Here is a 26928-nt window from a genome sequence, read left to right as displayed (position 1 = left end):
TCCAGTGTGACAATGCAAAAGGACTCAAAGCCTTCTATGATGCAATAAAATATGGACCTAATCATCTGATGGTTTTTGGTGGTGTATGTGCAACAGTTACATCTATCATTGCTGAGTCTCTAAAGGGATGGAATTTGGTTCAGGTAAGGAATAGAATTTATTCAAAAGCTGACTATTTTGTATCTCTGTGTCTCTTTTTAAAATTTAGAAACTTAGTATTTGCTGTATTTCAAGGCTAACTTTTTGTGTAATTAGCATATCAGTTTTGAAGGTCAGTGATGTGTAATGAACAGTTACTTCTATATAGAACTAGGTTTTAAGGCCTGGTATTTGGCTTAAAATGATTGAGAGTACGCAGCAGCAGTCATGTCTCAGTAGATTAATTAAATACAATTAATTTAATGTATCTCAAAAAGCAACCTAAATGAAATGAAGTTCGGTCATGGTAGGTGAGCAAATCTAGGATTTATCCAAAGTTAACAGAAACAACTCATCAGGTCTTAAATTACGATACACTAGGGTCCTTATTTGGTCCCTTCTCAGTCATAATGCGGTAATTCCTATTGACTTTGAAAGTGCTGGAAGTACATAAATTGTAAGTAGCAACTGGGTATGTATCTCAGTACTTGACTCACAAAACACATTTGTTCACAGCTGTTCTTTTTGACTTTCTCAAAGGTCAAGTTTGTGGAGAAGTTCCCTCTAGTGAGGAATCAGAATTTATTAATACTAATCTATAAAATGCAGATTATAATTGTGTGATTTAATTCATTTCTTCCATCATCTGTCCACTGATGATCTTTGGGTTGATGGCTGTTCATGCAAGGTAGCCAGCCAGTTTTGTTTTTCAGGTGTGGGAATGCCCTGATATTCTCAATATTCAAATGTCCAAATACACGTTGTATCATTTTTATTAAAATAAAGAAACATTCTGTAGCAAAATAATGTAACAATTACCTGAGGTTTCAGTTACAAGCAGGCTTCTCTTTTCCACCTGGAATACTCACTGAGATTAGTGCAGAATGAACAAACGAGGCATAATTAAGTTTGTGAAGAAGATGATGAGCAGAGTACAAATGGGAAAATCTTGGGAGGATAATTAAAATAGCTTGTTAACTGTATTTGCAATGCTTGTCAGATCAGATATTTTTTTTTCCTTATGCGTCAGTATTTTTCTGATGTGAAAAACATCAGTTCTACTATGGAAATATAATAATAGTTTTTCTCTAGGGAGAATGGAGAAAGCAACAGAAAGCTTGAAACTGTCATTTAACACTCTCTTAAAAATGGCCTAGTCTGCGGCCTATAATGAAATATGTGGCTGGAGCTGTGTTTTTTTTGGAATTTGTCACATGGAACTTCCAGATGATGTAGAACGTTTTCAGGAGTTGGATTTCATTGTGCTAAATCTTTTTCATTTACTGTCAAGTTCTGCCTGCTAAGGTCTGAAAATCAATTTGTTAATGAAGTTGCTCAGTCAATAGGAAGGGCAATTAGAAGGCTTCTATTTGCTTTTAAATGCCTGAATTTGTCAATATGGGTGTTAACTTATATAATGATATGAAGCATTACTACGAGGCAGTATCTGTTTCTTTGTATTTAAACACTAGAGCTGTGACTAAGCCTCGAACATTATTAATGATATCAGTACATCAGAGGATCCTTTGCTGCTTGGGCTTAGTATACTGCAGGCACTAGATAAATCCTCACATGGCATAACTCCATGTCTTGTCAGGTTTTTGTATGTTGATTGATTGAATTATGAGAGAACATAAATGACAAGCATGGCTCCGAAGTAATGTGAGGCCTAGTGGATGGTATAGCAGCACTGGAAACAGTCTAAGTAAACTTTGTGAAAGTATTATGTCATACAGTAACAGCAATGTGCATCTGCAAATAGCAGATATAGCATGTACAAGATGGAGAGATGGAGTACAAATCCTCCTCAGGATCTAGTGTTATAAACATCTCTGACTAAAAGCATAACTTCAATGGAAGGAATAGATAAAAATCTGTAGTTCTTGGAAGTGGAGCAACAATATGTAGCTTGATGAAATACAAGACATTCCTCCCTCTAAACCGAGAGTTCATCTCAAGGATTCACAGCAGACTCACATAAAGAGGTATATGAATTTGTGATTATGATGAATTCATCTTATATTGCAGTCAAGAAGAGAGAAAAAAGCATACAGACAAAACCTAACCTGGCATTGTAGTTTTGAATAGAGGATATGCATTTGTATGCTTGAATCCATTCCTTTGTCCCTGAGCAGACAGTTAGAAAAGAGAGCTCTTGACCCTAGTAGGAACATTTGATTTGATTTACTCATGTCATGTGGTGGAGCAAATTGACAACTGTCTTCTATGCAGGAGAAATGCAGGATGGTACTGATGGTACTGATACTAAGGATAGGGTAGAAAAGAACAACAGAAACATTACAACTGAAAAATTACTTTTCTTGGCAAATACAGTATGAGGCTAAGTAGGTGGCTGAAAACTTCTGAAAGCCTTTTTTAGCTTTGAATTCCAAGTTTCTGGGTGGCTGTTTGAGGAAATTTTTCTGTCTCTTTCCCATTCTCTGCAATAAGAAGTTTCCAAAACCAGTTAAATAAAAGGCAAATAGTAGAAGTGTCCTGGAAAGTGCCATGTGGCATTTGCTACTCAGGCAATATTTTATAGTAGTGATGGGAGGTGAGAGAGGGGAAAGAAAACATTTTCACAAGACCCCTTCAGTCTCAGTCTCCTTACTGTATGTTGCTGATAGTGATACTGTCTTTTTGACTTAACTGGCTAATTCAGGTCATTGATGGCCTGCAACATGTGAAATAGGGAAGACTATCAGAGGTTGAAAAGAGTTTTAGTCAAAGGTGACTTGCTTTATTTGGGTACCATAGCTAAGAGGAGTATTTGTCCTCCCCCATCTTGACAAATTCTGATTTACTTGATTTAGTATAGAGGAAGGCAGACCTTTCAGTTCTGCAAATCCTCCCTTTGTAGAAAGAGAGATTCTGTTCTCAATTGGCTGCTTTGAATTTCTGTCTAATTCTCTCTTACTGTAACAAAATTAATGTTTTTTTATTTTTTTTTTTAATGGAGAATTTTCTGTCCATGGAAAGAGTAAGTTGGTTTAGTCTGCAAACACTTCTGTCATCCTTAAGGGCTATCACTGAGGTATGCTACGTGATACAACCAGCAAACTGTTTTCTGAACACACATTAATAGTAGGACAGATGCAGACACCCATTCCTTAGCTTCTCAAATGAAAGCTTCCCTGTGAGTAATCTCTGTGTGCCAGATGTCCTTACTTTGTTGAGTGACAGTCTAAGCATGGGCTGGAGGCTGCATGTGTGGCTTTGATCTCCGATCTGTGGTGTAAAATCCATTTGAACCTTTGGTATTTTGGTTAAAAAGTGACAACAATATTCTGTGCATCTGGCAGAGGGTCATAAAGGCATGAGGGTATAATATTCAGCAGCTGCTGTGCTGTAGGGAAATATTTGAATGGCATATTCTTCTGGATTCATCTTCTTCATCATTCCATTTCAGTGTGTGTTCGAGACAATTCAATAGAGTGATGAAGAATCATTAATAGTATCTACAATACTATTAATGATAGCATAAAGACCAGTCATATATCTTTATTTTATACACTGAAGCATTACTGCTAGTATCCAAGTAGCACAAAACAGAGATGGCTTGCAATTCAGTTTTTCTCTTGTATTTCAGGATATCCATCAACTGCTTACTTCATCACGTTAGTTTATTACAGTGGCAAAAGCATCTATTTTGTATTGATTGTTGTTTCTCTTGCTTTCCATTGTGATATCTCACTTTTCCTGATTGACATATTAACATAAGCATTTAACTGGCCTGAGGATTTTGTTATCTGTTTTAATTTGCAGAACTCTTCCTCCAGTTTGGAGATTTGTCTTTTTCTTTTGTTGGTGCTGTTTAAATTCTCCTGTAACGTGCTTCATTTACAGTTTCCTTTAACTCGGGAAAATAAACCTCTGCCAGAAATGAAGTATAAAAATAGTGCTTCCTTGGAGTATCTTCTATTTCTATATATTTAATGTAATGTAGTCATAACTGCTGGCTTCTAAGCAAGTAACTGCTACTGGTGACCCAGTGCTTAGATAGTAATAACATTCAAAACAGCGAAACCTTGGTTTGGATTCAACATCTTGTGTTGTAAACTTTTCTAAGAAAATTATAGGCACCCCAACCATGATACATTATTTGCTTTGTGGGCATGTTAATATAGGGCAAGTTCATGTGTTAGAAAGGAAAAACTGCTTTAGTTATCTGGCTTGTTGTATAGTTGAGTATTAAAGAGCTTACCCTGAGGTTTGCTTTATTATCCCAGAGATACATAGGTGTTCAAGATCACGGGTCTGAATTACCAGAAGGACTGCTGGTGTTCAAGAAAATCAGTGATGCTTCTAGCCTATGGTTTCTTTCTGAAACAAAGCAGATCTTATTGCATTATCAGTTCTTCCCAATAACTTTTGACCACTGGCCAATTTCAACCAAATTTTAACAACGGATTTCCCAGAGATTACTAGCTGCTACACATTCCTGTGAAAATGAGCTGCTGAGAGAGGGATTCAGTGTACAAGAGGCTTGCAGCATGAGCAGAGAAGTTCAAGCCAGCCATGACTTGCGGTGCTTTTTTCCCAGGTGCTGATTATGGGAAGGGGACTGACTGCACTGAAAACAGAGTTAAAAAAGAACCAGCAGAAAGTTAGTTAGGAAAATGCAGAGGAGGGTGCAACCCAGAAGGATATGAAGTAGGAGCTGTGGTGTTTGTTTGTGTGTGTAAAAACGTAGGACACGTGTATCTGCAGGAAACCAGGCTTTATTAGCTGGCCCTGTTACTCCTCAAAATTCTTGTTAATACAGAATTTCACAACTATATGCAGGTTACAGCTGGTGTTTTTTAACACTTTAACACATAAGTAATGCAAGTAATCACACACATGTTTATACTTGCCACTGAATCAAACTTCTTGTTAAAATCTGAATTTTCTAAATCCTCATGCTTGCAACATGGAGACCTGGCATGGGCACTTTAACATTTGATAAAAAACATGGGGGTTTGGATGCTGGTGTTTTTTTCCTTTTTCTTTTTCCAATTCCTTGTCACATTTGTTCCAGTACAGTGAGCTTGTGCTACTTTTGCCTTCACTACACGATTTCCATGTATTATTAGTTTGAGCAATGAAAAGGGCATTTAAACTAGTCTTTGGCTAAGAAGATTAGCTACTTCTATCTATGAGATGCAGGCACTTCAACTTAAACAGACCTTTCTCCCACTGGAATATGACCCAATACACCATAAAACTACAGTCTTTGGCTTCTTGGCCCAAAATTATTTATTTTTTCCCCCTTTGATTTCCTATTTTATCTCCTGGGATTGGAGGGATTTTATAGACTTTCTGTACTTGTGTTGTACTTTTAATAGGCAAGGCGGGTGAGGGGAAACACTTTGATGACATTCTGGTCCTGCTTTGGGGAGTCAGCTGAGCACATAAGGAAGTGTTGCTCACTTTGCCCTAAGAATGCCTGGGAGCTCCTGAACAGGAAGACAGCACAGTAGGACTGACCTTCAGGCAGATTGCATGTGAATTGTCTCCTCATTTGAGAGAAGCTCTGGTAAATTTGGAGGGAGACAGACCTTTCAGTTCTGCAAATCCTCCCTTTGATAAAAGCTGCCAGCAGGAGCTCTGCTGTTATTGATGTGGTCCCCCTGAAGCTCTGTGGTTGTTGCTGGGGAAGAAAATGTATGGGGAGTTAAAGCATAGCAGCAGTACCATGTCTCCTAATTAGACCATGTCTGTCTGTGTGTCAATGGATGCAAATATGCACAAGATAGAGCAGACTTGGAGACTAATTGTATATTCACCCTCAAACTTAAAGAAATGTATGTTTCAATGCGTCAGAGGTGAGCAGAGCACAATTTAGTGACAAAGATTCTTTCATGGTGATAAAAAACACTGACCTTGATACCCAGTGCATAATTTCAGCTGTATTGCAGGGGAGATATTAGCATTACATAGCTGTTAAGAGCAGAAATCTGATCCATAAAGTTTAAATTGGAAATTTAAAAAGATTTTCAGGCTGAGGTATGGTAAGAAACGCACATCCTATATTCCAAATGCACTGGTAAGATTTAGTAGGACCTTCCCTTCTTTCCGTCTTCTGCCTGAACATATGAAATTGATGTATATGGCTTAACCTTGCTTTCCATCAGCTTGAATTTGGCTTCTGTTCAGTATCACTTTATTTAAATATGATTAGCTGTTCTTTTTCATCTTGTTTGTCTTGTGTATTTCTACTGTTGGAGAAAACAGCAAGACAATAGTATACAGTCTAATATTCCTTTGATCTGAAGTCGGCAAGTTCAGTTCATTACATGAAGCATGACTAAAGGCATTTCAATATGGTTCTACTTAAGTCGAAGCTGCTGAAGGCTGAACCTGTATATTTATTCTAACAATGATCTGCATGTTCTGACAGAAAAAAAATATTCCTTTGTTATTGACTATTTTTTGTTGTTGTCCTTAGCAGTTTTTCCATAATCATTCATTCAGTTCCATTTTAGTGTTTAATCAATAATACAGAATGAATGAGTGATGGCTTAGGGAAGAGACCAAGACTAAAGAGGCAAGGCGTCACTTTGTGTGCAGTACACTTCAGGTTTGGAGAACACAATTTAATACTGAGCTAATCATGTATTCCCTGTCCTCCATGTACTCCTCCCTTGAAACAGAAAGATTTTTTCGTTTTTTTTATTCTTTTTTCCTCAAAGAAAAATAAAATGCATTTAAAAAACACAAACCAAACCCATACTGTAACAAATATTGATGCTTTTGTGAACACAAAGCCTTGTGTTTTAATGCTAGCTCAATTTGTTGGTAAGGTGTTTAAAATATCCAGTCTAATTTATTATCAGAATAAATAATGGCTTGGGCTTTGCTGGGACTTTCTTTTTTTTTTTTTTTTTTTTTTTTAATTTTCCTGTGTAATTTTTATCAAAGTATTCTGTTTCACAGCTTGTATTACCTTTGGTAATTTGTGTAAAAGAGTATTGAAGTCTTCATCTTCTGTGGCTTTTGTAGCCCCTCAGCTAGGTTAGAGCTGCCAGGTAGAATCTTATTCAGTTACAAAAACGTTTCAGTATCGCACCCTACAGCTATTGCTGCAGCTTCCCCCACTGCTACAAATTGTATTCCTTCATGCCACCTCAAGCTGATTTGTTAGTACTTGCTGCTGCTTCTTCTGGAGGTGTTTTTGAGAAGTGATGGGCACCTGTCCTGGGTTCAGCAGAAGCAGTCATTTTTCTCCTTAGTAGCTGGTGCAGTGCTGTGTTTTTGACTTTCAGCCTGAGAACAGCACCGATAACACTGATGTCTTTAGTTGTTGTTTCTCAGAAACGCTTAGTCTGACCAAGGACTTTGTGAGTCTCATGCTCTGCCAGGGAGGAGGGGAAGCCGGGAGGAAGCAGAGACAGGACACCTGACCCAAACTAGCCAAAGAGTTATTCCATACCACAGCACATCATGCCCAGGATGTAAACTGGGGGCAGTTACCCGGAAGGGCTAGATCACTGCTCGGGTCGGGCTGGGTATCGGTTGGTGGGCGGTGAGCGGTTGTATTCTCTTCTCTTGTTATTTCCCTTATTATTATTATTGGTGGTAGCAGCAGTGATTTGTGTTATACCTTAGTTACTGGGCTGTTCTTATCTCAACCTGTGGGAGTTACACTCTTTCTATTCTCCTCCCCATTCTTCTGGGAGCATGGGGAGGAAAGGGGGGGGGGGGGAATGACTGAGCGGCTGTGTGGTTCTGGGTTGCCAGATGGGCTTAAACCATGACAGTACCTCTGGTTGCCACCTCTGCCTTCTCTTCTCTTCCCTGTCTCTATATGATAGACAGACTTAACATTTGCTTCTTTGGGAAATCACATGTAGTTTGGTATCTTTTCTATGCTGAATGAAGAGGACCATGATATGCACTGATTTCTTTTTCAGATTTGAGATTATTATTTTAACTGTTTTATGTCACATTTTCTACTACTGTGTATGATTTCAATCCACTGGGCAGTAATGCTGCTAAATTTCCTTCCAGCCCATAGCTGGTCAGCACATTTTCTCTTGACTGCCTTTGGGAAATATCATGTGATTTGTAGGGATATACCTGTGTGATACGAACATCCCATTGATAGTCTTGAGTCTATTCACAGCTCTGCCAGGCCAAAGAATCAGCTTTTGGTCTGTTAATCCCATAGTTTTCATTACTCTGTGACCCACAACGTTGGCTTGAAGTCTCCTACTTTAAATGGGAGCATTACTACAGTTTCTTGGCAATTGAAGCACTGAATTTTTAGCTCCCCTTTGCATTTTTCCCTCTGACTTTACACAAATCTTGTTTTTATGTTTCTCATTTGAAAGCTAGCTCAGGGAAATCAGATGCTAATTGGTTGCCCATCTGTATATGATTTTTCTGCTTTAAAGGTTAAATTGATTTATAACGATCTTACTTCACTCAAAATATAACTTTGTCACTTTCTGGTTCATTCTTGGCAATCATTATTAATTTACTCCAAAATGTTCAGATTACAGTATTGTATTTCTCTGATTACTGTGTAACTTCAAATATTCTAGAATGTAGGTTTCAAGCTTCTTTTAACACCATTTCCCCAGATGTGGTCCTTCTAATTATTTTCACTATTCTTATACTTTCTGTGAAGCTGGAGTTGGTTATTTTGGTATGTTATTTGCCAGAGTGACTGCTTTGTTTCTGAAAGGTGTGTGTTCTACAGGACCAGTTTGCTGACCTGTTTCTTGGTATCTACCTTGGAAAGCTCTGCTACTGCTGTCTCTGCAGTCCCTTTGACCAGCCTGTCCTGAGCAGCCCTCTGTAAAGTGACACCCTCTCCTATAGCTGCTGCTGTCGTTGCAGCATACAATCCTGGCCACATTAAGAAGGTCAATACAAATAAGTCAAGGCAAAACTGGTGTGATAAAATTTGTTGTTTCATACCATTGCTTCAGCAGTCTTAAATCCACTTCTTCATTTAATTCCCTCTTACTTCAATGTTTTCTTTCATATTAACGTCCTATTATAGGACAAGGAAAGCTTTCTCATGTGGCAAATTAACCTGTTTTTCCCTGAATGTTGTTTTGGTGGCAGTTACTTGATTACTTATTTTGAATGATAGTATAATTCATACAAATTCAGCAACAGCAGCTTCCTGAAGAGCAAACTTGTAAACCAAGCAGTTGCAAAAAAACACACCTCTTCATAATTTCAAAACTGAAATAAAATAATTATTGGCCTTTAAAACTGGAAAAAGCATAATTATGCTCCATTGAAGAAGTAACGTATTGCTGATATACTTATAGAAAAGTAAGCGCTAAAATACAAATTCGCATGTAATAGAAGCTCTTCTAAGGACCTGATCCTCAAGTGCATCGCAGTGTTCTTGGCATATGGTTTATCTAGTATTGCAACCACTACTGCATTTGTCTCTTGGCAGTTCCAGTTTTTCAGAACTGTGGTTGCATATCCAGATTTACTTTGATATCTCATCTTGCTTTGGTTTAATTAATTTTTAAGAGATGAGTAGCTTAAAATTTCCAAACTCTGTGTAAAGCTATGATACATTCTGCTCCTAATTCTCAGAGTAAAGGAAAATGTTTCCCCAGTGTAGTTCCTTGTTTTGCAGAAGCCCATTAGACTTTGTTATCCAATAGAGAGCCTGCCACAAGCTGATGAATAAGCTACTGAAGGATTGACATTATTACCACTACAAGCTTTGTTTGTATTCTGTTACAACACTAAGCTAAGAAACTTCAATGTTTATAATTAAGTTACTGTGAGGGCACAATATGTATTGGGATGTGGATTCATTACATTGATTTGCTTCCTGAAAGCAAAAAGATTAGTGGCACAGCTTCTGAAGGGTTTGTTCAAGTCCCTCAATATTCAGATGAGGGAACAAGAATATATGGGGTTAGGGAATGAAAGATCTCTAGTTCAGCAGTCTAAAGTATTGCATGAAGTACTTGGGAGCTACAACTTTATATTCGTTACTAAACACTGCCATCTTGACATAAAGAAAAATTTAATTTGCCCTATAAAACTGAGCAAGAAAGTTCTTCATCATAACCCTTTTGAAAATAAAAGCCTGTAAAAGACTAATGACAATCTCAATCTGAAATTGATTTCAATACAATTATAAACCAAAGGATGAATGATGGGTTTTGCATTTGTAAACAAATTTCCAAATTGGATCCACTGTTCTCTTTAAGATCAACTATAGCTGCAAGGAAGAGATCAGTTCTGGGACAGCGGAATAGGATTATGTCACTGATAATAATGGGGCATTTTGCTGTTAAGGCATATTGATGTTAAAGAGATAATTTTCTTAATGTGTCTTTTTTTAATTTAAACAATCAAACCGAGGACTTATTTAGGTAAGCAGATTTTTATTGATTTTCTTTTGAAGGCTACTGAGAAAAGCAGAGTGACTGAGCAAGCGATAGAGAATATCAGTATTATGCCTAGCTCTTAACAAAATTAATCAAATAATAAAGGTATCAAATAATCAAATATAATTCAAATAATAAGGAAAACAAAGGTGCTGATTCTCTGTGGTGCATACTTATTTATATATTTATGTGCACACACATGTATATTTAAAATGATCTAAAACTGTCTTCAGTATTTTTTATGGCTGTATGTTCCTGACAAGTACTGTTACGTTTCAGATAAATGTAGTTGCATTCTCTTACCTCACATTAGGATTAATTATTGTTCAGAAATGTGGTTGGCATGTGTAGGTGTACATAAGCAGCATGCTTTGAAGTTGTTTTCCTGTAACTTTTTGGTTGCTAGTTGTTTTTGCCCTTCACCCATTTCACATTTTTCTGCTTACTTATAAAGAGTTACAAAAAAAAATATGACACATTTGTAAATACAAAGAGAAGGAAGGTTCAGAACCACTGTTATATAAAGATCCTGCATATTATTTGCCGATATTGATAAAGGAGGTCAGAATTACAGATTGTAGAAGCACAGGCTCTAATCAGACAAGACTGGAAAAATTTGGCTGTAGAAACATTTCTTTCCTAGCAAATTTTACTCACTCTTTTCAAAGACTCATCTATTAAAATTCAGTAATGTTAAAGTTGCCAGATTTGATAATGCTTCGTGATGTTAACATTAATGCTGATAATGAGTTCTTTGAATTGTCAGTGTGAAAACTCTTGTGATCAATGTGATTTTTGTCCTTGTTTTTACAATTCTTTCTGACAGTGTGATAAATGTCCTTATGCTGGTTTTATCTTGAGAAGAAGAGGGAAAATGCAGAAATTTTTTTCTTTTTGGTTTTTTAGAGCAAAGGACAGAAAGGCACAGTTACGGGGCCTTTATTTTCCCTGTCTTACCTATCCACCTTTGTTGATCAAGAACTTGAGCTACTGTTTTTACAACTATAATTATCATAGTCACATTCTACATAGGTTGTACTCAAGGTTTCAAGAAACGTGTCCTCAATTATAACCCATATCTTCTCTCATAACAAATGTGCTTGCGTTGGCTTGATTTGTCTCATATTTACTGTCTAATGGTTAGACCACAGTAAGAGTTTTATGATTTCACTACTTGTGTTGCCTTAAAAGAGAGTGAGTTTGTTTTTGAGGTTTGTTTGTTTGTTTTGTTTTTTGTTGTTTTCTTTTTTTTTTCCTATTTGGATCTTTAAAACAGAAGACAACAAAACACAGTAATAATCTTTTTACAAATAATTCTGTGGCTTGCTCTTCCTGTTAGCCTCATTCTTAGCTTTTCTATTTCCTATCACCACAATCAATGCTACGAGGACTTAAAGGCAACGTGCTGTCAATTAGTCATGTCTTGTGGACTGCTCATTTGAACAGTAGGCATTTATTTTTATGTCCAGATGTCCACAATTATTACTGCAGATGAACCAACAGGGTGTAATTTCATAGTTAGTTCAATGGTTTAACTGGCTATGTGAACCAGGAAAATGAAACTTTAAGTGTTGTTGTCCAATATTTTAGTGTTTTACAGACAGATTATTATAATATTATAATCACCTTGGAAAGATACCTTATGTCTCCAGTCACAAATGAATTCACACAGAATATGACTTTGTTAGAATAGCAGTAAAGGGGAGAGGGCACTGTGCAGTAAATCTAATGACTCCTGTTTACGGAGAGTAAGTTGATTGAGAGCAGTACTTTGGAAGTCTCAGCTGCCTGCCCAGAGACTATATAAACCCTACTTGAATGTGTTCCCCAAAAGTTGAATTTATAAGATGAGGGTGAGGTTTGCTTTCTGGAATCATACAAGTGTAAGTAACATTATTGCTTTGGCTCCCTAGTTGAATAACGAAATGTGGATCATGTGAATTCTACAGAGCCTCAGGCTTGTCCATGTATGAAATGGGTTTCTGTAACCCCATTATATGAGAACACCTTGAGGTGCAGTCCCAACATTCATTTCATAAACTTGTCATCAGACTTGGCGCCTGATCCTGTACCACCTCAGAGCATAAACGTGTCTTACTCTGCATGTCAGGTCCAGTCCCAGATGGTACTGCTTGTGAGTTTGCCAGTGTTTTAGACTTCAATTTATTCTTCTGTTATTTAGAAAAATCAGAATAGAGATCAAAACAAATGTAACTTTTCTGAATTGTCATCAAGATTATTGTGGCCAATGTAATGATTTCTGGTTTTGTGTCTCCTTTGCTTTTGGCCTTTGAGGAAGGCAATTCTGTCTTGCCACAAAACATCAAAGGTTCAGTGATTTGTCTCAAGTGGTCCTAGCTCAGTGCTTACCCTGGTGAAATTAATGTGCAGGGTTTTGAAGTGGTACTGTCTTGGCTTCTTGTTTGGTGATTACTGATACAGCTAAGTTCTGCGTGAGTACCTGAACCACTGAAGAGAAGGGATGGGTTTCCACATGCCTTTGGGTTCTGTAACCAATATTTGTGTGAAATAATAAGCATTCTCACCTTTCAGGTCAGCTAAAAACAGAAGAGTGACAAAGAGTGAAGTGCACATGTTTTCAGAGTGCAATTTAGTCCCCAAGAGCATAAAGCTACAGAGTCTGCTGCCTAAGCCCTGCAGAGGGTGGGATTTCAAATGCAATCCTCTGCTTGAAATGGCTCATTACTCTAGCTCTAACCACCTCCATGCCCAGCATGCCTGATGCGCTTGAGTCCCATCTGAGGCACTTAACTCTCCCTGTGTGGTGTACAATAAGCTTAAGAGCCTAACTTTGTATTCCATTACTCTGAAAAGGCACTGATGTTCTCAGAGTATGTGTGCTTGGCAGGTATTTCTGAAACCGTATCTGTCTTATCATACCGCAACGGTTCACTATGTTTAATCACCATATAGAAAATTGCAGTTCTAATTTTAACATCACAATTGGCTGCCGTGGAAGTGGCTATATTGAACAAAATGAAAAGTTATTAGCCAAATTCTTTTTCCTGCTCTGCAATCTAATAGTCATCTGGAGAAATCTCTTCAAAGTTGTTATAACTTTATGGGCTCAGTACAGAGGAAGTTCTGTGCCTCTACTGAGGTTTGAAGCCAGGTTTGAAGCCAGTATTGAAGACCAATACACTGAAGAAATCTCCTTCAGGGAGATTCTGCATGATTTAAATGTGCAAGACAGCTTCCTTTTTATCTCAAATGGCTCCAGGTACTGGATATGTATGAATTTGCTTTTATGCATCTACCGTCATCACTTGCGACTCCTGGAACGCTCTCATCAGTGCTGCCTCCGTACAATTCTAAACATCCATTGGACTGACTATGTGTCTAATGTCACTGTCCTCGAACAGGCAGGGGTCACCAGCATTGAGGCCATATTGCTGAAATTGCAGCTGCGCTGGGCAGGGCACATCTCTAGAATGAAGGATCACTGCCTCCCCAAGATCGTGTTTTACAGTGAACTTGCCACCGGTAGCCGCAAGAGAGGTGCCCCAAAGAAGAGATATAAGGACTCCCTGAAACAATACCTTAGCCTTGGACATATTGACTACCATCAGTGGTCCACCTTGGCCTCCAGTCGGGAGACTTGGAGGCACACCATACATCATGCTGTTGACTCCTTTGAGAGCTCACGCAGAACTAGTCTCGAGGAGAAAAGACAACGCAGGAAGAATCGTGTCCCAGCTGTTCCACCCAAGGAGACCTTCTGCTGTGCTTTTTGTAGCCTGATTTGCCTATCCCACATTGGCCTTCTTAGTCATCACCACGCTTGTAGTAAGCGTGGGTAAAAGCCCTTCCCAAATCTTCATTCGCGAAGTCAAGCCATGATGATGATGATGTAGTTGATACAGGCTGCTGTAACTTATCAGTAGAAATAAGCCTTAATAAAATACACTTTTTCGTTAAAGTTGTTTCCAGCAGATAAGTTATTAAAGGAGATGCTGGTGCTTATGACTGTTAAAATAATATAGTTGGAATGCTTTCCCTGAAATTTTTAAAGGTTTACAGTTCTCCCCTAGACAGTAAAATCACATCTGAGTGCCGTAACCAGGCCCCTCACCTGCTCTGGTTTTCTGACCACATGGACCTTTTAAATACTTTGCTGTGCAGTGGGGCATTACTGACATGAGGAAGGAGGAGGCTACACAGGGCAGACGGCACCCTGAGTTTACGGTGATGGTAAAGACAGCCCCAGTGCCTCAAGCTTAGGGTAGCACCCCACCTACTCTTCCTTTCTCCTGAACAGGAATTCCACTAAAATATGGGTACACCTGTACTCTGGTAGTCAGCATGTCTAGATAAAAATAATGAAACAGCCAGCAGCTATGGCAGAGAAGGTATTGGATCTCTCTTTCAGCCTGTGATCTGCATGGATGGATGTAGGGATGTGCTAATTTGACTGATGTGCCTAGTCCCTGCAGAGAGAGGGATTTGGCACTCACCATTACCTTCAGCCTGAAGAAGAGAGAGCTTGAGGGGATCATGTCAGTGTGTATGCATACTTGATGGGGGCAAGCGAAGAAGACAGAGCTGGACTCTTAGTGGTTCCCAGTAAAAGGACAGGAGGAAATGAGCACAAACTGAAATGCAGGGAATTCCATGTCATTGTAGGGGTGACAAGACATGGAGAAATTGTGGAAAGTCTATCCCTAGAGATATTTACAAACCTGACTGTACAGGGCCTTGAGCAACCTCCTCGAGGAGACCTTGCTTTAAGCAGGGAGGTTGGACTAGACAATATGCAGAGGTGCCACCCTACCTCAGCTTTTGTGTGATTCTGTGAATGCAGCCCCTACTCTTAATCTTGGCTTTCACACTGTAGACTAAAAAAAAGTAAGGAACAGCAATGAAATTACACTGTTAGGCTGAAGTCACTAGAGATTCCCTTATCAGCTAAAGACGATAACAGATTTTGTTTTAATCCTGCTTAATTCGGTATGCATTTATTGTTACTGTGTTTTTTCCAAATCCTCCTTCAGGCTTTAAAAGCAGTAACAATGAAACAGAGAGCTATAATCTCTGAGTTGATTTGAATATGATTCCACACACAAATAAGTAATTCTGAAAAACAAAGATCTTAATAACACAAATAACATTGGTTTGACCCTCCCTTGAGTAGGAAGATGGACTTTTATTTCCTGAGCTCCCTGTTGTCCTGTGATCTTGTGATAGTGAAATTGCTGAGCCATGGATATTCCTGACTAAAGATGGTTTATCTTTCACACATCATAATTTTGCAAATGTTGCATTTTTGGCAATTGCCAGAGCATTGAAATTTCTAATAATGGGTTCATGTATTTCTAGATCATAGCAGAGTCTTTGTAAGGTGATCTATTTGCCCTTTTTTTTTTTCCCCCACATACAATTAACTGATTAATTTTATCATAGCTCTAAGATTTTATTTATTTTTCTGTAAAGGGATATAAGATTTTTGTAGTGATTGTATTAGACAGAGGGGAATGATGTCTAAACTATGGATAATGTCAGTCCTTATACTGAGCTTTTCTGCATCAATGAGTTTTATTTTCTGTAATAACTATGTACATGCGTCGCTTTGAGCTGCCATTATATCCATGAAATCTTTAGTGCCGTTTTCTAGATAACTCTTATAGTAGTTCCAGCAGAGAACTCCTGCAACAGCAAAGACTTTCAAGATAGCAAAGTATCTGTTGTGAAGTCTCTTCTAATACTTCTCTTGAAGTGCTTTACCATCAGTTAAGTTCAACTCCTATCAAATATCCAAACCAGTTTACTCTACAAAGGAGTGTGAAATTAAAATAGGCTTTTAGAATTGCTTATTTCACACTCTGCTTCTGGAGCATATGGAAAGTATTTGTTTACCTCAGTTGTGTATGATCATTTCTGGCCACTAATGTGGCCTTCTGTGGCTGGGTATGAAGGGTATAACTTCTTGCTGAGCATACTGGCAAGAGGATTGAGAAGTTGTCAAAGTAAATGAATTTCAGAAAACTCCCTGTTGCAGGTAGATATTAATATTAACAGGTGTGCATGGGATGTTGGCTTATGTAGGCTGAAAATTATTCTCAAACAAGAAAAAACTGCTCTTCAGAAACTGCATAGTACTGAAAACTTACTGTTTTCCAGTTGATAATAAGCCCTTTTTCAAAAACTGCAATAATAGTGGTTACGTGCAGATGAGCAGAACTTGCAACCTGTCTTGTCATAATGATATTTGGTGGTTATTAAAGTGTTAAAACCATTGTTATAAAATAAACGTCTTGGACCTCTTTGTTAGCTACCAATTGACCCTAACAATAAAAAATGACAGGCAGTAACTCTTAAAAAATCTTTCAGAACTATCTTGTCAAGCCCAAAAGCCAAAACCACCAGGTGGAAATGTGCAGAAATGTACAGAAACAGTGGCAGCTTTCTATCCTGAGCAGAGACTGAATAAATTGTGTGACTTCATCTTCATTAAAGCAAGGATAGAACTCCAGGGGAGATAGGTTGACTAAGATGGTCAGAAGATCACTGCACTGAAAGAAGAATATAGGGAAGAGAGAAAGTGTTCAAAATGATGATATTTTGCAGTCAATCAAAGTATCAATGGTCAAGACACTCTTCTCTTGATTGTACTTGAGTTTCAAATGAGAAGAACTATAATTGCTCATCTATAAACAAATTCAACCTTAACCTTATATATCACTGAATCCTGATGGAAAGATTGACGTTATTGGAGTGTTAAATTCAGCAGTCACAGATTCTTTGAAAAAGATCAAGTTAGCAAAAGTCAAGAGGGAGCACTCTGAAGTAGCATTTCTCATTGCTGTCAGATACCTCCTGGGGGGAGAGGGAGGGGGGAAAAAGAAGTTTTTAAGAGATTACTGTCAGGTTAGAGAAATATGAAGCAAATAATTGTTATAAAGTTATTTCCTGGTGTTTGCAGAAGACCATCAGATCCCACTAGAAAACAAGATGATAAGCCCGTGATGTAGTTATGATATATACAGAGGAAAATGAAGATGTATGATACAGCACTTGAGTCTGGATGAAATACAGTAGAAATATCAATTTCTTGAACAACAGCAAGAAGACTATTGAACATGTTTATGTTTAAATTAACGCAGTTTATAGCTGTGAATTTTTAAATACTATTCCTCCATATCCAGATATCTACAGGTTACCCTGATTATAAAAAATAACCAAACAAAAATCTAACTGGCTTACTGTCTGACATTTAGTGAAAACAAACTAAAAAAGGAGAAAATGATACCAACTGATGAAAATGAGTAGGTTTTGGGGGAACAGATGACAAAACAAATGCTGTAAGGTTTTTTGCAGTAACCTGTGAGGATGGTGGTTAAGTATTTTACAAGTTGTTCTGAATAGTTTTGTATTTATTTTTTTCCAAAAAAAATGGTCAAAGAACCTGGTGACTCTTTCTCATGAATCTTAATATCTTGGTCCACTGAAGAACTTCAGAGGAACTGGAAGGAAGCTAACACTGCACTAAAGTTAAAAAACTGGAGTCTTTTAACTCTTTAAGCTATAAATGAGTTTGAGTTGATATAGGCTGAAGTGAGTCCTACAAAATGGAACACAGAGGTTTTGACTAATAACAAGCAGACAGAGGGAAGAGAAAGGTGACCCACGTGGATTATAAAAAATTACTGACAAATTTGTCTGGTTTTAAAGCTACCTTTTCTGTTAAGAAAAAAAATAACAAAAAATGTTTATAACTTGAGTTTAGCTTCTAAGTTATCTGTCATAAGGCATTTTCCTTGCAAGCAACGAAAACATGTCACTAGCACAGAGTGATCCTGATTAGTGAGGGAACAGGATGTCTTAATAGGTTCATACTTCCTTCTTCTGGATCATACTCATCTCTTCTGTAAAGCAGTTTTCATGAGAAGGATTATAATCTTGTTAAATAATTAGCCTGTCATTAGTGTGGTGCTGCATTCAACAAAACAGGATTCTTAGATGGATAGGCAGATAAATAGGGGAATTTTTAGAAGAAATTCTGTGTCCGGTTCTGGTGCCCATATCAGAACATATTAATAAATTCCAATTTTTTCAGAGAACAGCTAAGCAAATCTGTACATTCAGTAAAAAGATCTCCTTATCAGGAGAGATTCCAAGGATTCTATTCATTCCCCTGGACATGATGACAGTGAAATTTTGTCACCTGAACTATGTAAAAACTTTTTATAATCACCTCAGACTACAAAGAAATATATCAAAGATAATTCAGAATGGAAGCTAGACAAAATAAGGTTAGAAATAAGGTATACAATTTTAACAACAGAGACATTTCACAGAATGATTTACCAAAGCTTTCATTCAATTCTACCTTACTAGCAAGTTAAGAGCAAGTACTTTTCTAATGCTTTGCTGTAGGTTAAAGAAAATCAGGGCAGTCCTTTGGCATGTCGTACATATAAGGTCACCTTAGATCCTCAAAGTTATTTGGTCCAGGCTTATCTACAAGTCAGCTGAACACAGATGTTTTTAAAGGAAAATTGAAGTATTACCATTTATAGTGTGAAAGCATGGAAAATGAACTTTAAAGAACAAATCAGAAAAGATTCCTTCAATAATGGAGAAAGCTACTTATTTTCTTAAATTGATGAAAAAATACTAAAAGGTAATTATTCATATGGAAATTGCATGAAGCAAAACTGTATTTCATTGTACACAAGACAAAGTAACTGGATTAAAAAAAAAATAGGCATGACTAAGTTCTTTGCTCAGCTCAGATCTTTAAATAATTCAGCAGATTTTCTTTTTTTCTTTTTCTTTTTTTTTCTTTTTTGTCAGAAATCCACAATGAAAAATGGCAATGAGTCTGTTCTTTCTGCAAAAAGAGACAATTTTCAGCCTTTTCAGGGAACACAATATTTATAATTTTTAACTGGGAAAAATATTCATTGTGGATCTCTATTCTGGGGGAAGATAGAAAGGAAATAGTGTTCCAAATCACATTAGCTTCCATGGAGAAGAAGGAATTATATAAGTTTATTTTTTACTTTGTTCTCAAAACAAATAATCTTATTAAATGTTTGAATACCAGTTCCTTAAATCGTACACAAAAACGATAGACTCCATTTTCATAATTAGTAATTTTATAGCTTTTATATTGTGAAGGAAAGCTTGTCTCTGTGCCCAAAGACATCAGAGCTGTAACAGATTTTTTTGCAGCTATGAAGATATAGAAGTACCCTCTCAGGAATCTTGTCCTTGTTATTTTTTTTACTGCATCTGGGCCCAGTTGGCTAGGACTCTAAGGCAATACTTCCATTAGCATTGTGGTTCAGGTCTGGAACGTGGTTTTGAAATAAGTCTTACTGCTGTCCACACTTACCATGCTTTGGTTCTTACCAAAGGGAGATGTTGGGATGTATGACCTGGGTTCCACGAGGAAGAGCCAAGAACCACGTGTTCTTCAGAAACATAACTTTTCTTTTCTTTTTTTTTTTTTTCTCTAGTAATTTGTCCTCAACTGCAGGACCAGTTTAGAGCTAATTTGTATGATGTGGTGGACCCCGGGTCCTCAACACCAACTGTTTGCTTATGTTCACACAAGCTGACAGAACTGCAAGTATGCAGCAGATATCTTGTTCCTTTTCTGTGGCAGAGGAGCATAAACTACTAAGGAGGATAGGATGATGCCTTCTGCTATCATCTGTGTCTGGTAAATATTGCTTCTGAACAGCTATTGTGCCTTTTTTTTTTCTTTCTCTTCTGCATCTTTAGAAGCCTGAATCTTGCAGCTACAGTCCTGAATATTCACAGATACGGAACATGAGACCATATGGATGGAATTATCGCACAGACCTTATCCTGCTGTGTATCTGAGGGCTTTCACACTCTTATTCTGGGCCTTACAAACCTTTATTGAAACTGCTGGGTTTTGAAGTTGAAAATTAATTTGCACAGTCCAAAATCTTCAGGTCAGAAGAAGCAACTACGACATTTACTTTGACATCCAATTAAAGCTCAGTCCAATTTTTTGTCATCTAATGTACATCTTTGTACAGTCTAGTAACTTATTGCTAAGCTAGACCATATCTTTATAAACTACATCATTTTTTTGATTTAAAATGCTCTACAGAGAATCTGGCATGCCCTAAGTGAGGTATTCTATTGATTAATTGCACTCACTTTTAAAATATTTCCAGTCAGACTTTGCTTAGCTTCAGTCTCCAGTCATTCATCTTTCTGCCTTTGTCTGTCAAGGAGCTGCTTGCCACTGAAAAATCTTTTAATACATAGGTACTTACAAACTGAGACTTTGCTGCCCTTGGGGAAATAGTTCAGTAAAAGCAACATGCATTTTCAAAATTTTTTGAAAGAAAAGAAATAAAAATTTAAAATGCTATTTTAAATTCTAATTTAAATAATTTTTTAAATTCTTTCCAATTTCAGAGGAATAACAAGGAAAAGAGAGTTACCTTTGCTATGGTACAGTTATAATGATTTTGCAAGATATTGAGAGAGCTTTTTTACCAAACCGTAGCGATGAACTGAAATAAAGGCTGGAATAGCATTCCCTTTTACCTCAGATGTCATTGTTTTCAGAGAGATAAACACGATTATTTTAAATCAGCTATGTCTCAAAGGTTTCCTGTTGCAGCTGCTACTAATCAAACCTCTTTTCATCCCAGATGATAAAACTGGAAAAACCTAATAGGAAGTGTATAGAAGGTGGAGCCAGGCTCTCCAGCCTGAAGTTTACAGTGGTAGGACAGGTTGCAACATGGTTAGATATAAAGAAAATTATTTTATTTTTTACCATGAGGATGATCAGAGACTGAACAGGTTCTCAAAGGGGGGGGGGGGGTGTTGAATCTCTATTTGTAAGATGCTCAAAATTTCACTGTACACAGCCATGAGCTACTTCATCTAGAAGACACTGCTCAAAGCAGGAAGTTGACTTGCGTGATCTGCAGGCATCCCTTCCACCCTGAATTCTTCATTAGTTCTGTGAAATAACACTGTAAGTGGCTTACACGAGTGTTTCATCCTTTTTCTCGTTGACAGAAGTTGGTAAGGGCTCCTTTCTTTACCTGGTTGAGTATTTGTTTGAAGTTTGTTGAAAACTGAGGTGTCTGAGGTTTGGTGAACAAACCCACAAACCAACGGCTGGCCAGCTAAGCTTCACTTCCTTAGGCAGGAATGCCCAAAACAGACAGCAGGTCCCCATTTATCCATATCACCTAAGCACATGCTGCATGTGAAACAGTGTTTTATTGAAGGAGTAATATAAATTGGCAACTTTGTTGACATGAAACAATAAAGTACCCATGTTCTGTATTGCTGATTACTGAATCTCCATTTCACAACTTGATCTTTTGACAGTCAGTCACATTTGGGTAGATGGTGATGCCTAAAATTAATTCCACTGTTTTGTGGGTTTTTTTAATGAGTAAATTGAGGCATGGTGTTCGCATTTATTAAAAATTACACAGAAAGACACTAACAATCAAGAAATAAAACTCATTTTTATTCACTTGCAGTTTGTCTCCCAGTTCTCTAGCCATTAGAAAAATATTACCTCTATCAGACAACCCAATATACAAGCAATGCAAATTAATAGCTAAGAGAAAAATGAATCTCTTGTTCTAGCACAATGTATTGTCACAAAATTTAAACAAGTATTCCTCTATTACTCAGTTCATTCTTTTTAATCAAACGAAGGATATGACTGTCTTTGTAATTTTTCTATAAATAAACTATGAATTCTAGGAGTTTTTAAGTCAGAAGCCAGGTTGTCAGCATTCAAAATTGTCTCTAAGATCATACACTCAGATATGCATCTGATAAAAATAAATCTGTTACATAAGGTCCTGATTCAGCAATTATTAAGTATATATACATAACTTTTAGGCATAAAAGTGAACCTGGCAGTAGTTGTTAAATACACACATGTGTTAATTCCACTTTATTAAATATCATTCTCATTGTTAGAATCATAACTGGTGGATTGATTGGTTGGCTGGAATGTTTTATCAAGGTCAAATATTTCAGCAGTTATGGTTCTATAGTAAACATATTTTCAACAAAATTTTCAACTCCCTAGGCAACAGCAAGGGTCATCTAATCAAGGTATTTTATCAAATATAGTCATTAAAAAACCCAACACCATTCAACTCTTAATTCTAAGGCCTCTTTCTTTTCACTTGTCTTCTCTGTCCATGTGTAATTATAAATCATATTTCAGTTAATTATCGCTAAACTCTTTTTCCTCCATTTTTCCCATAATCTTCTGAAGATCCCTGGGACTAAAGCTAAGAAATTATTTACATCTAACTTCCCATATTTTTTACTTTTACATTATTAGTACCGTTATTAACATCCTTCTTGTACACAGTATTTCCTTATTTGTATGTGGGAACAAAGTAGTACTGGGTTTTTTTCTGAAAGAGATATTTCTGTTTTCTTGAAGTAGTCCCAACTGAAAAAATCTCAAAAAAAAATAAAAATCACAATGCTTATCAGTTCCTAATGTGTTTTCTTCTATGACAGGAGAGTGTAATTTGTTCTTTTATTTATGTGTTTTGATTTTGTCTGAATGTGCTTGGAACATCATAACAGAAGCTGAAGAAAGTGTGTGCTGGTTATATGCAGTTCTGTGTGCTTGTGTGTGGGTAGCTTTGTTTTGTTTTTACATAGAGTGATCTTCTAGGGTTTTGACTAAGAAATATTTTGATTTGAACAATAATGTCTTTTCATAAATAACTGGTCAGAGTAGGGCAATGCACATGTGGTTTGAAGGTCTTGCAAGCAATTTATAAATTTGAAGGTTTTCATACAGATAGTTTGAAATGTAGCTGAAGCCATTTGTATTCTGCTGCACAATAGCATCAAATTCCCTTGTAGAAACCTCTGTGTTTTACAGATGATTCATTCCATGATGATATCAATTTCTTTTATTGATAAGTAATACACTACTTTTTCTTCACTTCTACTCCTTGTAAAGAAACAAAATATGACTCTTAGCTGAAAATAATCAACAAATTTTATGTTGGATTAATATTTTTAACAATTACTTTCATGCTTAAACCACAGCACATGTGCTCTCCGAGTAGTATGGCCATGTCTTAGGCTTTGATCACTGAGATTACACACAGTCCCTGTCTGAATCTGCTTTTTTCCCTTGTGCAAGAGAAGAGACTAAGCTTGAAGCCTGTTAGAGCAGCTTTTCTTCATTTCCACGAATCTGTACTACTTTCTCCATTAGGTTGTTTCAAGCCTGTGGTGCCATGTGCAATGTAAGAATCTCTGTGGAATAGATAGCTTAAGTTGTGTGGCTGAAGCTATTGGCAAATCTTTCCAGAAAGAGGAAGAAGAGAAAAGGCACCATTCAGAGCTGTCATTTTGGCAAATACACACAGGGCACACACTCCAATTTGTGCTAAAAATTTAGTCTCTTCACTGCTATTTAGTTTCCTTGTTGCCTCTTGATTTTAGTGTGTGATTACAAGAAGGAGAGGAATTGGGTACCTGCTGAGCTATAGACCCAAGTTACGAGACTTCATTTTTGAGGAAAGAATAGGTTCTGGTGTACCTGTCTTTGACAGAAGATGATTCATGAAAGGAAGTGCTTGTGATCTTTAAAATAAAAATATTCCTTTTTCATACTGAAGTCTAAAAGTATATTCTTGGGCATTTTACGCTTTTGGTCTTCCTCATAATATTAATTTTGTTTTGTTTTGTTCTCTCAAATATTTTCAAACCTTTCTATAGCTCTTGATATCACTGCCTTTTCCATTATGGTAGGTTTTCCCAGTCTGATTTCTTTTGAACTTACATATATTCCCTTGAACTCACATATATGGAGGCTAGAATTATAGGGTCTAGAATTTCTTCTTTAATGTAAAAGGAGGGGAATTTTACTGACATGTAATACCATGGTGGAGAAAGATTACTTCTTTGGAATTAACATGATGAAATAGATCCTAATTTTATGTACACTTTGCATATTAAGTGTAAAGATTTGTAAAGACTCAAAATTGATGAATTTGAAGTCATTTGATGAGTCTTGCTAGGTGAACCAAACATATACGTCAATAGGTTTAATAAAGCAAATGCAAGAAAATAGAAAAGGAAGATGATTGTTTGCTTCTACCTACAGCACAGATAGAACTACTGGGTTATCTGTTGTATGCGTGTCTCAGAAACTGTAGACAGAATAGTTTGAGGACTTGGATACGACATGTACTAGAACACCTTAAAATTAAAATTTATGAAAATGCACTGTCACTGGTCGGGAAACGTTCTGGGGATTGTTTTATGTTCTTTTCTCAATCTAGTTTCTCCGAGATCAAATGAAGATTTAGAGAACTTGACTTGTATTCTCTTTCAAGTGCTTCTTAGTATGTTGTCTTATGATGTATACCTTTACTGCAAATAAAATCAAGCTGTAAAAGTAATGTTAGACTCCTCCTGACTGTTTAGGTACCCCAGCTCTTTTATTGATACACAAATTTTTACCTTTTATTTGTTTTAGTGGTAGTATATATAGGATAAACAGGAAAACAGTTTTAAGGCTGACAGAAAAACTACTGAAAGTGATATAATTTCTTTCTAGTAAGTTTCTAGCTAAGTTTTGCTTAATTAAATGGAATTAGAAGACATCCTTTCTCTAGGGAAAATTATACTGCACTTGTACATTCTTAAAAACATGGACAAATTTTTTACAAATTTCTTTTGGCACTGTAGACTACATAGAATTTCTGATAAATAAGCACTGTCAGCTTCTCACTTAAAGCCGGTGACTTTATCCTTTTTGCATCAGTTTTGTTTTCTCATGTTAGTTTCAGTTGCTTAGGGTTTTTATCTTTCTTGAGAACAAGACAGCACGTGTTTAAAAAAGATATTTTGAGTTTTTGCTTTTTTGGTTGTTTTGCAAAGCAGACTAAAGAATGCATGTGCGCTATTAATATGTGTTTGTTTGCCTGTTGTGACATTTGGATCTCCTCTGAGAAAGTGACTGAAAAGACTGCATATGCATTTCCACCCCACTTCCTGCTTTCAGTATTAAGTCTGAAAGAATCTAACATATTTTCAGTTATTTTTACCAGAAAGATTGTCACTGTTTGTAACCAGGGATTTAACTGGGGTGATGTGAAATTAATATTTGCAGTGGAAGGTTTCCATTTTTGATATCAAAGATACCAAAAATATCACCTTGAACAATCAATATTTTCTTTCTTCACAAACAGTATGAGGCCTGCTTTTGCTGTCATTCCTTTTAATAATCGGCAAAGCTTTGAAGTAAAAACTATCTGTAACAGTGTCAAGTGAGAAATGTTTAATTTTTTCTGCAATATTTGGTTAAGGTTTACTTGCTGGAATGCCTGTAATTTCAGAGTTGTAGTAAAGTTTCTTTTTATGTGTCTATCATTCAGTACCTCAGTATATTAGAACTGAAATGTGCCTGCAACTCCACATCTTTCCTCATGATAACTTGCTTGCTACTCATTTATGTTAAAACATTTAGCTGTTTCTTCTTCTCACTTAATGAACAGTTGCCTGTGTTATTAGGCAATGTTGATTACTCTGACTGATGCTGTCAGCAGTGTCAAAAATAATTTTACAAGTGAATATTATAAAATCTTCTTATTGTTCCAGTAACTTAGCCCAGCATGCAGAATTTTGCATAGGGTGCTGCTAGCTCATACCTTCCCTTTTTTATTTTTCATTGTAAATAATAAAGTTTTAGACTTTTTCTGCATGCCATCTCATCATGGGTAACCGAGTATTCTTTATTATGAAGTTAACTTGCCCCTAAAAGCCAATAGCTTATGATGTCTTCCTTCTCTGCTCTTGCGGGTTCCAGACAAGAAGGCAATTTTGTTCAGAAAAAGCACATTTTTCTTGACTTGATGCCCAGAGGGCTGTAAAAGTTTGAAAAGATCACATCCTCATAGCAGGCCACCTTCTGTCTTTGTACACAGTCTGTGAACCCTCTACACAGAACAGATTTCCCTGTAAAGAGAGTAGAAAGTTCTTAAGAAGATGAGATAAATAATATCCAGATGTACTGCTGGTACACACAGTAAATGGCTTTTTGAGACAGAATGTCACAAGGAGCTGGAAAGCCAGTTTTAGAGCTGCTACTTATTGTCTTCTTTCCTGGCATTCTTAGCATTTTCTTTCCAGTTCATCCTGTTTCTCATTTACTTTTTCCTTCTGTTTTTTATTGCTTTTGAGAACTCCCAGCTGATCCTCCTGTGTTTCAGTTCCACTTTCTCTCACAACTGCTTTCCAAAACAGGATCATTGAACAGTTAATGCTGGCACTTGAAATGAGTGAACAACCCAATTAGATTAACCAAGGGTAGGGAAATTCATGTCTCAGACTTTTATTTTCTGCCAACTCAGGAAGACAAAAGAACATCAAACAGCTCCCAAGTTATGCCAGGCATAGCTGT

The 26928-nt window shown here is 36.9% G+C and overlaps 1 protein-coding gene across 3 annotated transcripts in view; it reads left to right on the top strand.

Moving 5' to 3' along the window:
• GABBR2 (gamma-aminobutyric acid type B receptor subunit 2) overlaps window positions 1-26928 on the top strand; it is a 454845-nt gene that overhangs the window by 100736 nt on the left and 327181 nt on the right. For all 3 annotated transcript variants that reach the window (XM_061351451.1, XM_061351452.1, XM_061351453.1), the window contains one exon: window positions 6-143. In XM_061351451.1, coding sequence (XP_061207435.1) covers window positions 6-143 — 138 coding nt within the window. The remainder of the gene's footprint in view (window positions 1-5; window positions 144-26928) is intronic.

The sequence above is a fragment of the Neopsephotus bourkii genome, unplaced genomic scaffold (genome assembly GCF_033783945.1).
Source record: "Neopsephotus bourkii isolate Nb327-2 ecotype Australia unplaced genomic scaffold, CSIRO-AGI_Nbou_v1 NB_591, whole genome shotgun sequence".
NCBI lineage: Eukaryota > Metazoa > Chordata > Aves > Psittaciformes > Psittacidae > Neopsephotus > Neopsephotus bourkii.
Note: the sequence above shows the minus strand (reverse complement) of the source record. Positions and strands in the feature narration are given on the sequence as shown.